The sequence below is a fragment of the Manis pentadactyla genome, chromosome 16 (assembly GCF_030020395.1).
Source record: "Manis pentadactyla isolate mManPen7 chromosome 16, mManPen7.hap1, whole genome shotgun sequence".
Lineage (NCBI taxonomy): Eukaryota > Metazoa > Chordata > Mammalia > Pholidota > Manidae > Manis > Manis pentadactyla.
The window spans coordinates 14439528-14452781 of NC_080034.1; the positions used below are offsets into that span (position 1 = coordinate 14439528).

A 13254-nucleotide genomic window follows, 5' to 3' on the forward strand; every position below is an offset into this window, starting at 1 on the left:
AAGTCAAAATGAATGATATAGTTACTTTAAATAAAGTCAACAAATGCTAACACCTCTTGGATAAATACCTATCAGTTGTCTATCAATCTAAAAGTGAAAGACAACTTAGTATAAGCCCCAGCCAAAGGGAGAAAAATGTGTAACAACTAGATAAATGGCTCAAAGACATGGTGAACAAGCATATACACTCTAAGAAGCCCTGTCATATTATAAAATGAGGAACAAAGAAGGAACATAGATTCCATAGAGATAAAAACCACCAAATGCTAAGAACTCTCCTTCTTCCTCTCATTAAGTCCCATCTGGAAGAAACAAGTACTACCTGAGGGACTACAAATCATTATGATCCTACTTCAATTCATAATAAATTTTCTCATGTTTAACATCAAGTCAAACCCAAGCATTAACACTTTCTGACGATATGAACCTAAAGTATTGTCAAATAAACTGCCATTTCCATTTATATAATCACTCAAAATGTACCTTGACTTGATGATCCTCTGTATTTTACATAAATACAGAAACCAAATAATTCAGTGATGACTTCTATCCTTCATTATTTGAATCTTTTTGAAAGATTAATGTAAGACAGCCCCAAGAATCTCACATTCTTGAGATAAAAGTAAGACATTCTCAGAATCTATGCATCTGGTATCTCTTTATAATGCATTTGACAACAGAGGACTTGTACTATAGTACCAGCCAAAGGAAGTTACCTGAAGTCATAGCAGGATTTCCAGTAATTGGCCCCATTACAAAAAGTCTAGTTAGTGGGATTAGAACACACTTAGCAATGTTTAATTTATTTGGCTAGGAGCAACTCTTGAAGATAAGGTAAGTTCTTAAATAACACAATTATGTGAATTGTACTGATGAGCAATACTGTTTTCTGGAACTCAGGTTTTTATTTTGGTTTGTTTTAGCTTTATCTGTAAGTGATCCGTCTTTTAGAAGCCATGAGCTATCCTGGATGTCTTTTGCTGCCTTTCATATTCGAAAAAAGACACATATTCAGTTGCAGTTTCGTCCTCTTTCTGCAGATGGTATCCTATTCTACGTTGCACAACACTTAAAAGCACAGTCAGGTAAAGTCGGCAGGATCTTTGTTTGCAAAAGAAATAAAAATGCTAGTGAATTCCTAATAGTCTATTAAGTAAAGTGTCATGGAGTCTTATTTTTTTTGTCAACTGAACTTATAAAATGTGAAAAATTAACTTTCATGTTTTATTGACACTCCAAGTATACGTTTATGTCTAAATATAACTGTCAATAAAATAGCAAGACCTATGTGAGAATTAAATTTGGCAAAATCCAATTACGGTATATGTTCAGCTTTATAACAATCCAGAGGTTGAAACCATGCATGATAGTCCTATATCAAAAGGAACAAAATATGCATATAAAAGATGAAGGCAAGGAAGACATGACTGATATATTTCCAGTAAATCCATCCACATTTTTCTTCAAGTTATTCTGTCATCTAAATATTAAACCTAGGATCTATATTCCAAAATAAGTTTATAAAAATGTTTTTTAACTGTAAAAACCTGAGGAATTATCATAAAATATTTGGGAATAAAAATATCCAAGTACTGTGGTCCAGTTTGAAAGTCGTTTTTGAATTTTTATTATTTTACCTTTGGTTCCCGTTTTCATATCTTTCTCCAGAACTTATAAAGATATTTACATGTTTTACATTTCTGCAAAATATAAATTATACATTTGGCTTTTTCTTTCATCTTGTTTCTCAGAAAATGAAATTTTGACATTGAGAAATAATTAAATGTTTTTGTTTCTCAGTCAACAAAAAATGATGCCCCAATTTTCACAATCTAAGTAGTTCTTTTAAAGGTGTCTTAACATGCTACTAAATGATGAAAATAGAGAATTAAACCAAAGTGGTTCCATCTCAATGTGCTGGTGAAACATAACCAAATAATTTCAAGATCATTTCAAAGAAAAACAGTAATATGACTGAGCTACAAAATATGCCTTAGAAGAGATCTCTTCTCCAGAGAGTTGATATTTTAGTACTAAATTAATGATTATCTTAAGTCTCCTTGTGAAAATGCCAAATGAGAGAATCATGCCCAAACAATTTTCTATTTATAAATCAAGGGATATTAAAAGCAATCAGCTTCAGTTAAATTGCTCATAAAAAAACCCAAGGTTAACCTTGGTCTGATAAGGGCACAAAAATAAAGAGATATTAAGGATGGTGAATGGCCAAAATGTTGTACTAGTTTAAAATTAGTATACTGCATACTTGTGTTTACACATATAAAATAAAAATCTTGTAAACATTAACACACTAGAGAGCAAGAGCACATCTTGTAACATTATGAAATGACATTGTAGGTCAGTTCATGATATAAAGATTTTCCTTCTAGATACTGTCATTAGACACTATTTAGAGTGATGACTATAGATTTAAGTTTCATGTCATGATTGGTGCTGCACTTGACACTTATGTAAGGAAATCACAACAACTTTAATATTAAAATATCTAAGCTTCACATTCTTAACCTAAAGGTAGTTATCAAATGAAAGGCATTAACTTATTTATATTAGTAATTAAGTGGTGTAATCAAGTGTTGAAGTATGTTTCATTTAAGGTTGCATAAGTATAGGTGACTATCTTGTACTTTGTACCTTCGTTAAGCTATGTCTGATGTAAACAGTAACCAAGGCTTCTAAATGATTTTCTGCTAAGAGGAGCTGTTAGTAAGAAATGCCCAAACACTTAATTCACAACGTAAAAGACCACAAATTTATATACCAGCAGCCAATTAGGTTTTCTTATGTGGAAAACAAATTCTTAATTAACAAGTGTTCTGTGTCTCTTTAGAGGCTAAATTTTAATAATCTCAAATAATATAAAATTTAAAACAAAATGACAATTTGAAAATTATCCTATTTGATTTTACATTTTGGAGAGAGATTTTAAAGAGATAAGACTTTGGCACCTATTTATGTTTCTGCTATTTAATAACTTAAAGACTTTTTTGATACATGAAAATTATATTAGGCACAAATTAATCACAGATAGACTGACTTCATCTTGATGTAGTTTTATAATCCTCACAAATGTTTTTAAAAAGCCTAGTCATCCACAATTTAAAGTTAAAGCATATTCAAACAAACAATAAAAGATAAATCAGTTAACATTACTTTTGCTTTCCTCTTCTAGGAAAAAAAAATATATATATATACATATATATAAAATTCCCCTAGCATGCTGCTTCTGTAGTCTCTTCCCAAATGTTAGGTGGTACAAGGTTTCTTTGATCTATAATACACGGTAGGAGCAACAAGTGATGGGGTGGAGGAACTGGTAGCAGAGAGGAGGGAGGGCTGGCCCCGAGACCTGGTTAAACAGGCACTGAAGAGCCAAGGTGAATTAATTAATGACCTTGTTCCACTTATGAACTCAGTTTCTTATAAGGACTGCCTACCACTGATGGATTTTTGAGCATTTACTTACCTAAATGCCAATCTGTACTCATCATCCATGCCGACAGTACCATATTCTAGTCAACTAAAATACCGGGTTCACGACAAAAAGCTAATACAGTTAAAAGAGCAGAGCTTCCATATCAGCAAAGCTGTTGTTAAAATAAGATTTTCTCAGCTGAATCTATTTTTTCACTTTCTTCTGGTTGGCAACTTGACCAGTGATATTATAGATCATATATTCAACTTTCTTAATCATTTTTTAAGATACTCTTTATTCAAATGTTGCTCTTCCTGTAAGACTGTGTGTGTATCATGTAAGACACTCTACAACACAGTAGCAAGAGAAACTTCTTCCGTAACCCTGTGAAAGAGAACTGGTTTGTGTCCACTTGTAGGCCACAAAGTATATTCAGGCAGCGTATTTAAAACTTAGTATCAATCATACTTCATTGTTCTTAGTTTCCTGTGGTATACAAAATTTAAATGGTTCAATCTTTTTCTTCTATAACCTAAGTTTGTAATGCTGCTTCTCACTCCTTTAAAGTGTTGTTCATGTTAGAAAAATATGCATAAACTGAATTTCTTTCTTTTATTGGGAAATTTTTTAATTTACTATTATAGGAAAAAGATGTTTTTGATTTTTTTGCTTTCAGTCTAAAACCAGTATTTGAAAAAAACTCTTGAGTCATATCACCCCACAACTATATAAAAACATTTCTTAATTCAAAAATTATTTACTGAGCATCTAATTGTGCTACGTTCTGGGGATAAACAGCCGGACCAAATCAGACACAGACCCTGTTCTCATGAAGCTTCCAAACTATTGGATGAAGCAGCTGTTAACCAAATAACCACAGATATGACATAGATTATATTCACTAGAAATTCTCTACAAAGAAAATGATTAAAGCAAGAGAACCATATTTTGCATGGGCTCAAGTACTTTTCCCAGGTGGAAACAATAGGTGTAGGACTGGAGTGCTGCTAGGTCTTCCAACCATCCTAGAATAACCTGGTGTGGACCACAAAGAGGAGTAGAAAGACACTCTTTGTGGGAGGGAGGTGAGGAAGCATGGTACTCCAGGAGGAGAAAAAGTAAAGAAATAAGAGTAGCATGTTCCCTGAAAGAAAAAGGAAAGAAATTTTTATTGCTTGTGAAACGTTAGCAGCAAGGGGAAATGCTGTCTTGAAGATTTCCACATGGTTTGTCATGTAAAGCCCTTTGCTACCCTCTTGCAATTTTACACTGAAGGGCTACATTCTTTTCCCAGGCATGTAGTTGCATTTACTTTTCCTCTGAATGCCTCATTGCAGCTTTGTACAACTGCTGGACCATAACTGTTCAGCTCTGTTCACACAGGACTATACAATTGTAAAATGAGATAAAGACTGTGAAGGAGAGAAACCTAGTGCTATTAAAGCACTAATAGTACAAACCTAACCAACTCTGGAGAATCAAGGAAGACTTCTATGAGGAAGTGGCTTTTGATCTGAGATCTGCAAGATGGGTATGAAATACCTAGATGAGGTGGAATGGAGTAAGAGGGCTCCAAGAGAACATGCCCGAAGGTTCTGAAACAAGAGGATAAACTCTAACAAGGTCAGTGTTGCTAGGGTAGAGAGGATGAGGGAAAATGCTCTCCAGGTAAGGCTGGATCTGAAGAGCCTCTATAGATACGTTAAAGATTTTAGGTTCTTATCCCAACAACAGTGTGCCATTAAAGGGCAGCATAATTATCAGCAGATCACTTTAGCTTCAGCGTAGATTAGAAAACCAATGGTAAAGAAAGGAGTAGGGAGGCTCTATCAGTAGTTCAAGTTAGAGAAGGCAGTAAATATAAGGTAGGAGGAGAGAAGTGAACAGAATCAAGATGTTTACAACGAACCAAATGCTAATGTTTGATTAGAGACCTATCTTTGATAGATTCTGTGTGGATCAAAGAAATGATAGAATCAAGGAATACACCCAAAATTTTGAAAAGCTGGAATGGATGAGTGACTCACTGAGTTTGGGAAAACTGGAGGAGGCCAGGTGCATGCGAGGAAGGTCACAAACTTAGATAGGAACTTTGAAGCTTAAGGTGCCTTTACAAGACCTAAGCAGGGATCTCAGCTAATGATCTGTATACCTGTAGACAGAACATGATGCCAAGGGCATGGCTGAAACTCTGCAGAGAGTACAAGAGGCTTTACAGTCCTACTGTCCTACTTCTCTCGCTCACCTCCCCAATCTCTGCCAAAACAGAACCAGTGGCTTGGAGTTAAATATCCAAATTACTTATTTTTACACATTCACCCTTAACTAAAATCATTAGAGAAAAACCTCACTTAGTACATTTATTCAGTGCAAAATATTTACGAGAGAAATCTTGTGTGACCAATTTCTGAACAAAAGAATACAGGATATATGCATGAACATATACATGTATTTTCATTTGTAAAAGGAAACAAAACTCCCTAATGTAATCATAATCAAGACTTGTTGCCTTTTTCCCCCCAAAACCAAAACTTACTCATGTGACCAGAAAGGGTTTTTATGGAAGTTACATTTTACTGTTAATAATTAAACTGGTTTTCTTTGTCAACAGGTGATTTTTTATGTATCTCTTTAGTAAATGGTTCTGCTCAACTTCGCTACAACCTTGGTGACAGAACAGTCATTCTAGAAACAATCCAAAAAGTAACTACTAACGGAAGTACTTGGCATGTTATTAAAGCAGGAAGAGTGGGTGCAGAAGGCTACCTAGACCTGGATGGGATAAACATAACAGAAAAAGCCAACTCTAAAATGAGCTTCCTGGACACAAATACTGACTTCTATGTTGGAGGAGTGTCATCCTTACATCTTGTAAATCCGATGGCAACAGCAAATGAACCCATAGGTTTTCAAGGTTGTGTTCGAGAAGTTATTATAAACAACCAAGAGTTACAATTAACTGAATTAGGAGCAAAAGATGGCTCAAATGTAGGTGACAGTGATGGGACAGCCTGTGGGTACAAAGTGTGCAAAAATAGGGGTGAATGTATAGTAAACGGCACAACTTTTTCTTGCAGATGTTTGCCACATTGGGCTGGAAATACGTGTGACCAGTCCGTGTACTGTTTGAATAGCCTTTGTCTCCACCAATCTCTATGTATACCTGATCAACCATTTTCTTACAGTTGTCTGTGTGCTTTGGGTTGGATAGGAAGGTATTGTGAAAACAAAACTTCACTTTCAACTGCAAAATTTAAGGGTAATTCTTACATTAAGTACACTGATCCAGATTACAGAATGAGAAACCTTCAGTTCACTACTGTATCCTTCAATTTTAGTACTACTGAAACAGAAGGCTTAATTGTATGGATAGGAAAAGCTCAAAATGAGGAAAATGACTTTCCGGCAATTGGTCTCCATAGTCAGACCTTGAAAATAGCAGCTAACTTAGGAGGAAGCTTTTCTGTGCCTATGATTTATAGTAATGGTGCACTCTGTTGTAATAAATGGCACCACATAATTGTAATTCAAAATCAGACTCTTATTAAGGCCTTCCTAGATGACCATCTAATCCTCTCTGAGGATACTGGTACACAAAAAAAATTTGTTGCTCTAAACTATGATGGTATTAGTTATCTAGGGGGCTTTAAATATGGTCGAAAGGTAAATATTGTTACTCAAGAGATCTTTCAAAGAGACTTTGTTGGCAAAATTAAAGATGTATTTTTTCAGGATTCAAAGAAAATTGAGTTAATTAAATTGGAAGGATACAACATTTATGATGGAGATGAACAAAATTAGGTTATACAAACTCATATTGGCATACTAATATACAAAATATTTATGTAAGTGTAGTTATTTTCAGTTATTTCTTTGGACCATTGTTTACTGGAAATGGACTGTAGACTTTTACTTGAAATTGTGTAAATGCTAACATATCTTTTTTATAACCTTTTAAAAGTAACTAAAGTTTTTGGGGTTTTTTCCTGTATCCAATTTATCTGTATGCATGTTGATTCCTAAATTTTCACTCTAATCAATGCATTTAGTGCTTATACACCTGTTAATTGTCTTTAAATAAAATTGAGATGAGAATGAATTAGTGATCTATACAATGAAAAGTAAGACAGTCAGACAAAAGTTATTAAAGGAAAAGTAAAAATTAAGGTAGAAAGGAAATACAGCCATGTTCTGTTACATGGCTCAGCTATGACTATTTACATAATAGCAATAATGTGAGATTAGAATATGGATTTAAGCCAAAAATTATTGCATGAATGTGGGAAGGCAGAAGGTAGAGGAAGTAGAGTTGGCTGGTGAGAGCTAAATCTTGTCTTCCACAGCATGTCCTTAATAAATACTGGTTTAACTTTAAAAAAAAAGTAACAGCATAAACATAATACTTCTAAATAAGAAGACAAATACCCTAAGAAATGTCTATTTTAATTGAAAATAGTTGCCTCTGGAAAGAATAGTGCAAACACTATTGGGCTTTGTTCGTGAACCTTATGGAATTACTTACCTTTTAAACCATGTACTTATGTAACTGATCAAATTTAACCATTAAACTTCATTTACACTTACCTTTTCAACTCTACAGGTCTCAAAATTGAGCTTAAAACAGGTTCTAAAGAATGCCACCGATACAGTACCAACATCTGTACGATTAAGTGTTAACTGAGAAAGCCCATTTTGCTCAAACACCAGTTACCGACGTGACTGTGAACAGCATTTTCACCGCCACCCCAACTCCACCACTGCTGACTGAGAGGCAGGCATCTGCTAGTGTTACTCAGCATTTTCAGAGTTTGATATTCAAGACAATTGTTTCACCAAGAAAGCAACTGACAACACATGACTGACCAAAGCACTAACAGAATTGAGCATGTGGAGGGGAAAAAAACCCAAAACTGAGTAATAAGCATCATGTAAAGTTTGAAAGGAAAAATGTAATTATTTGATGAAGACTTTACAGACAAGAAGACTGGTGCACAGTTAACTTTTCAATGCTGTTAATAAGCAAAACTGCCTATGCAGATTCTCGCTTATACAAAGAAACTAGTAAGCTATTTGTCTCTCTCATATGAAGAATTTTACAGAAAGCTATAGACATTCTTGAAAGGTCCAAGAACCAAAGTTAAGAACTGTGGCACTAATTGCCCCCAGACTATTCCTATTATCATTAGAAAGTGAGCAAAATGTAATGTGTGGTAGAAATGAAGAATGTCTATACACTGAACCAAGGTTGGTTTGTTTTTTTGGCACAAACCACGCAACACACCCAGTCCACTATTTCCTGAAAAACTTCAACCTACATTTGTTTTTTGATCCCTAACATTTCATTTAACTTTGGACAACATTCCAATCATGAGGTAACTGCTCTAAAAAAGAATTCCTTTGGTAGCTGATAACCAAATTTAACTTCTAAATATACACATGTAAAGAGGCAAGGATGCTTTCATGGAAGATTACAAAAGCTTCAAGGAAACTCTGCCTGAACCACATGCCACTACGTTATGCCGCACGTCCTCTCATAATAGGGTGCCTTTCTTTACGGCAGCACTTCCCAAACTGTAGTCCAAGGATCTCTGAGCCCCCTGAGATCTTTTCACTGGGTCCACAGAATACTTCCTTTCCCAATAACAAATCTATGTGAAAACAGATTTTCTTCATATTTCAAACGAAATGACAGATTTCAAAACACAGAATGCAGACGCAGAAAAGAGAATCTGCTTAAGTCACACACTGGAGATGTGTAAAAAATGAAAACAATGACACTCTGCTTACTAAGTTGATATAGTTTAGAATATATTTTTCAGAGAAAATGTTATAGTAACACATAATTAATTAATTTAATTAATTAATTTTTATTTATCAATTAATAAAATTAATTTAAAATTAATAAAAATTTTAATTTATAACCTTTTAGTTTCTTGTGTGCTAACAAAACTCCTTAGGGTTCTCAGTAAGTTTTAAGAGTGTAAAGGGGTCTTGAAACCATAAAGCTTGAGCATTGTTGCTTTAAAGCTGCTTCTCACAGCTGTAATTTTACATTGAGATGCGATCACTTGTCTCCTGCGCTACACTGCAAGGTCCGAGAGATTGAGGCTAAGGGCATTGCTCGCCGTTGAATTCCAAGAATCTATCAAATGCCTGCAGGATAGACACAAGATGTATAAGAACTGAAAACTGCCACCTTGGGATTCCCCTGTAAGTCAAAATGACTTGATGAATTTTTTTTTTCACTTTAAAATCCAAATTTTCTGATGGCAAATTATCAAAATCATTTCTTTTGGCTATCCTAGTGATAATGGTGTTGCAGATTTCCTATGTGATATGTCTTTCCAGCAAAAATCCAAGTAATTGATACAGAAAGGCCTTTGAGATAACTTTACTGTAAATGTCATTATGCTTCTGAAACAGTATTGAATGTAAACATGACAACACTTTTTAAAAATAAGGTGAAATAATTAATCCAGGGGATAGCAATGATATTTTCTTTTTGAAGAATAAGTTGCTGCAAAAAAATCATTACTTTGGGGAGAAAAGCACTTTCTTTAAAAAAGGAATTTTAAAGGACAGATATACCTATATATCCAGAAAAGTAAAGGTATTGGGGGATATTGGGAGTGATATTGGATTCACAACCTTTTCTTTACACATAATGTGATTTCCCCCAATGACTCTGGTTCTTAATCTCTAAGATGAGGAATCTCCAAGCATTCCTAGCCATTGACCTAATATTTTTCAATTCACCCATTCATGGCCTCCTTGCTCTACATGAATTACTGAAATTCTTTATGAAACAAGAATCAAAGAGTTAGGGAGTCTGGCATCTTTTTAAAAGCAGTAACCAAGTTCATTCATAATGCTGTGGGAGATGAAAGTCAAGAGTTGACTGTCTATACTGTCCTTGGAAGTCATAGGTAAGTGGCAACCTGATCACTGTTCTAGAGGGATCTGAGGAGATGGGAACAGTACAACTGGTACTTTCAAAAGTGAAAACTTAAACTACTTGTTTTAATAAGATCTAGTTCATTAAGCAAGGGTCTCATAAGGTATTTAAACTTGATTCATATCCTTCATTAAAAACACACCTACTATTCAAAACTAAGAGCAGACGAGTGTAAATTTACCAGTTAACTAGTTTTACATGTTAACACACATGCATAGACAAATGTTATGTGTGTTAGAGCTGGTTTCATTTGTTACTCCATTTTCTTCTCTATTTTAAATATATTTAAGCACGGCCTGAGATGCTTCCTAACTCCAAACATTTAATATTTATTTGTTCACCCACAACTAAGCTCCAATTTTTGAGTCAAGAGCTGTGCTAAGTAGAATTAATAGCCCCCAAAGTTGCCTACATACTAATCCCTGGGCTCTGTAAATAGATTTTGTTACATAGCAAAGGAGAAATGAGATCACAGATGGAATCTGGGTTGCTAGTCAGTGGACCTTAAAGTAGGAAGATTACCCTGGATCGTCTGGGTGGGCCCAACGTAATCACAAGGGTCCTTAAAAGTGGAATATGGATTCAGTAGGGAGGGTCAGAGATGGCAACAAAGAGACTCAGCCCCACTTCCTGGCTTTGAGGAGGGAACTGTAAGGCAAGGAAAGTGGGTGACCGAAATGGAGTCTCCCCTAAAGCCTCCAGGAAAGAAATGCACCCTTTTGATACCTTGATCTCAACCCACTGAGATCCACACCAGACTTCGATCTACAGAAGTGTAGGTTAAGTTTCTGTGGTTTTAAGCCCCTAAGTTTTTAAATAATTTGTAATAGAAGCAATAAAACTAACAAAAAAGGACTGAAGCATTAAGATTTGAAATGAATATAAACTTTGCAAACCTGTACAAGAGAACCTGCAGGTTTTTGATTCTACCTTCCTGCTGACTCTGAGGAGCTGGGTTGCTCAGTAAAGGGCTTCAGTTGGTGGAATGGAGAGAAAAATGGCCATGGAAAGGTGTACCCAATTAATCAGGCTTTTGTCTTCTCCTATCTCAATTCTCAAGAGCAGAACTGCCACACATAACAGACTTGGGAGGAAACAGAACTGAGTTGGAATTCCAGCTCTGACAACAGCAATCTAAAACTTGGGGAAGTTTTCAACTTTGCCAAATACCAGTTTCATCAGCTTAAGATAAATCTTCATCTTTCAGGCTGACCAAGGTTTATATAAAGGGCTCAACATAAGGTTTGACATACTGAGGCTTCATGGAGGCTTCTATTGCCACAGAGATTATGAGGGGTGGACTTTATAGGTACTGAGAAACCCTGGTACATTTTATTTAACAATGTATAACTTGTCCTAAGATGGTTCTAAATTTTGAAAGCAAACTGTTTTTAAAGAGCAAGTTTTCCTTAGGCCAGGAGAAACAAACGTAAACTTCATATAATTTACTTGTTTGTGCTAAGTCTGGTTGGAGATGAGGCTTAAAGACAGGGAATGGCTCTGGATCTAATACTCACTGAAAACTTTCATTTTCCCTTTCCTTCCTCACAAGCTAAAACCTCAAACAACATGCCTTCCCTACTCTTCACAATATTTCAGCCATCCAGGGATTAAGAGGCCTGGTTCTAACACTTAGTAGCCCAGTAATCTCAGGAGATGGTCATCACTAATAGCAGCCTATATCAAGATCCAGTGAGTTATGAAAAAAAAATTTGAAAGCAAGCACCACAAGAATCTGTATAAAAAAACCACTGGCTGATGGTAAACAAAACTGACTGAAAGACTTTCTTCCATTGGTTAACCTTTTCTCCTTTCTGGTACTCTGCAAAAGAAATCCCGCATCCGTTCAACCCCCAACCAGGTAAGTCAATGAAGCAGACTCACTTACAACATTTGAAATCAAAAAGCTAATTTTTTGGTTGGGGTTTTTTTTGTTTGTTTTTGATAAAATCCTGACAACTTCTTCACAATGGTGCAAAAGATGACTGACTGAATGACTTCAGGTTTTGCAAACTGTTTGCAAACTGATTTGTTTTCTAACAAGTTAATTTCCAACAGAAAAGGAGACCAAATTTAAACAAACTATTTAAATACTAGTCCTCTGTTCAGAACTTTTATGATAAATTTCAGAGGATAAGGATGACAAAAAAATGTTTGCAAGTTGTTGAAAATTAGACAAAATGTTTGGTTTTGAATTTCTGCTCCTTTTCTCTTCAGGAAGAATAGCGAGGCTGATTCAGTTTCAAAACCTATTTTTTAACTCTAAGACTTCCTAGGAAAACTTCATTTTCTTAATTTTGTGAAGTCACATACTTTTTCTCATTTCTAAAGATAAGCAAAAATACCAGTTTTTTTTTTTATCTCAAATGTTAGTATCATTTGTTAGCTATTACTTTAAGTTATAGCAATCAATATAGTATGTAGTTTAAGGTGTAAATAAATTGAGATTTGGACTAACAATAGCCTTCATGTGCTTTCTGTTTCAAGCAAAACTATTAAACAAAATGGTAGAGTTACACCCAACTTAGGGTTAATTACACATTTTACAAAGAGATTAACAATGCATTTCTCTTAAATACAAGTTCAGTGATCTTACAATGATTAGTCAGTGTACCCAATTTTGATGGTGTACAAGTTTTCAGAAACATAGGTATAAAATGGGTTATAGGTACAGTTTATCAGTAGTTTCAAATTCTAGCCTCTTCAGAACTACATGATTTACCTCAATAGCTTGTAATCTATGATAAAAAAATCATTTTTCCCCTCATCTATTACCTGGCATAGATGGCTATGCCTATATATTCTTAGCTGAGTAAGAGAACAATGTCTCAAAGTTCATTAAAGTTTTAAAGAAGAAATTTTTTAC

The 13254-nt window shown here is 34.8% G+C and overlaps 1 protein-coding gene across 1 annotated transcript in view; it reads left to right on the top strand.

Moving 5' to 3' along the window:
- Positions 1 to 10057, top strand: part of EYS (eyes shut homolog) — a 1412275-nt gene extending 1402218 nt beyond the window's left edge. Inside the window, 2 exon segments of the mRNA XM_057494276.1 lie at positions 924 to 1085; positions 6045 to 10057. Coding sequence (XP_057350259.1) covers positions 924 to 1085; positions 6045 to 7234 — 1352 coding nt within the window. The 3' untranslated portion in view covers positions 7235 to 10057.
- The last annotated feature ends 3197 nt before the right edge of the window (positions 10058 to 13254 follow it).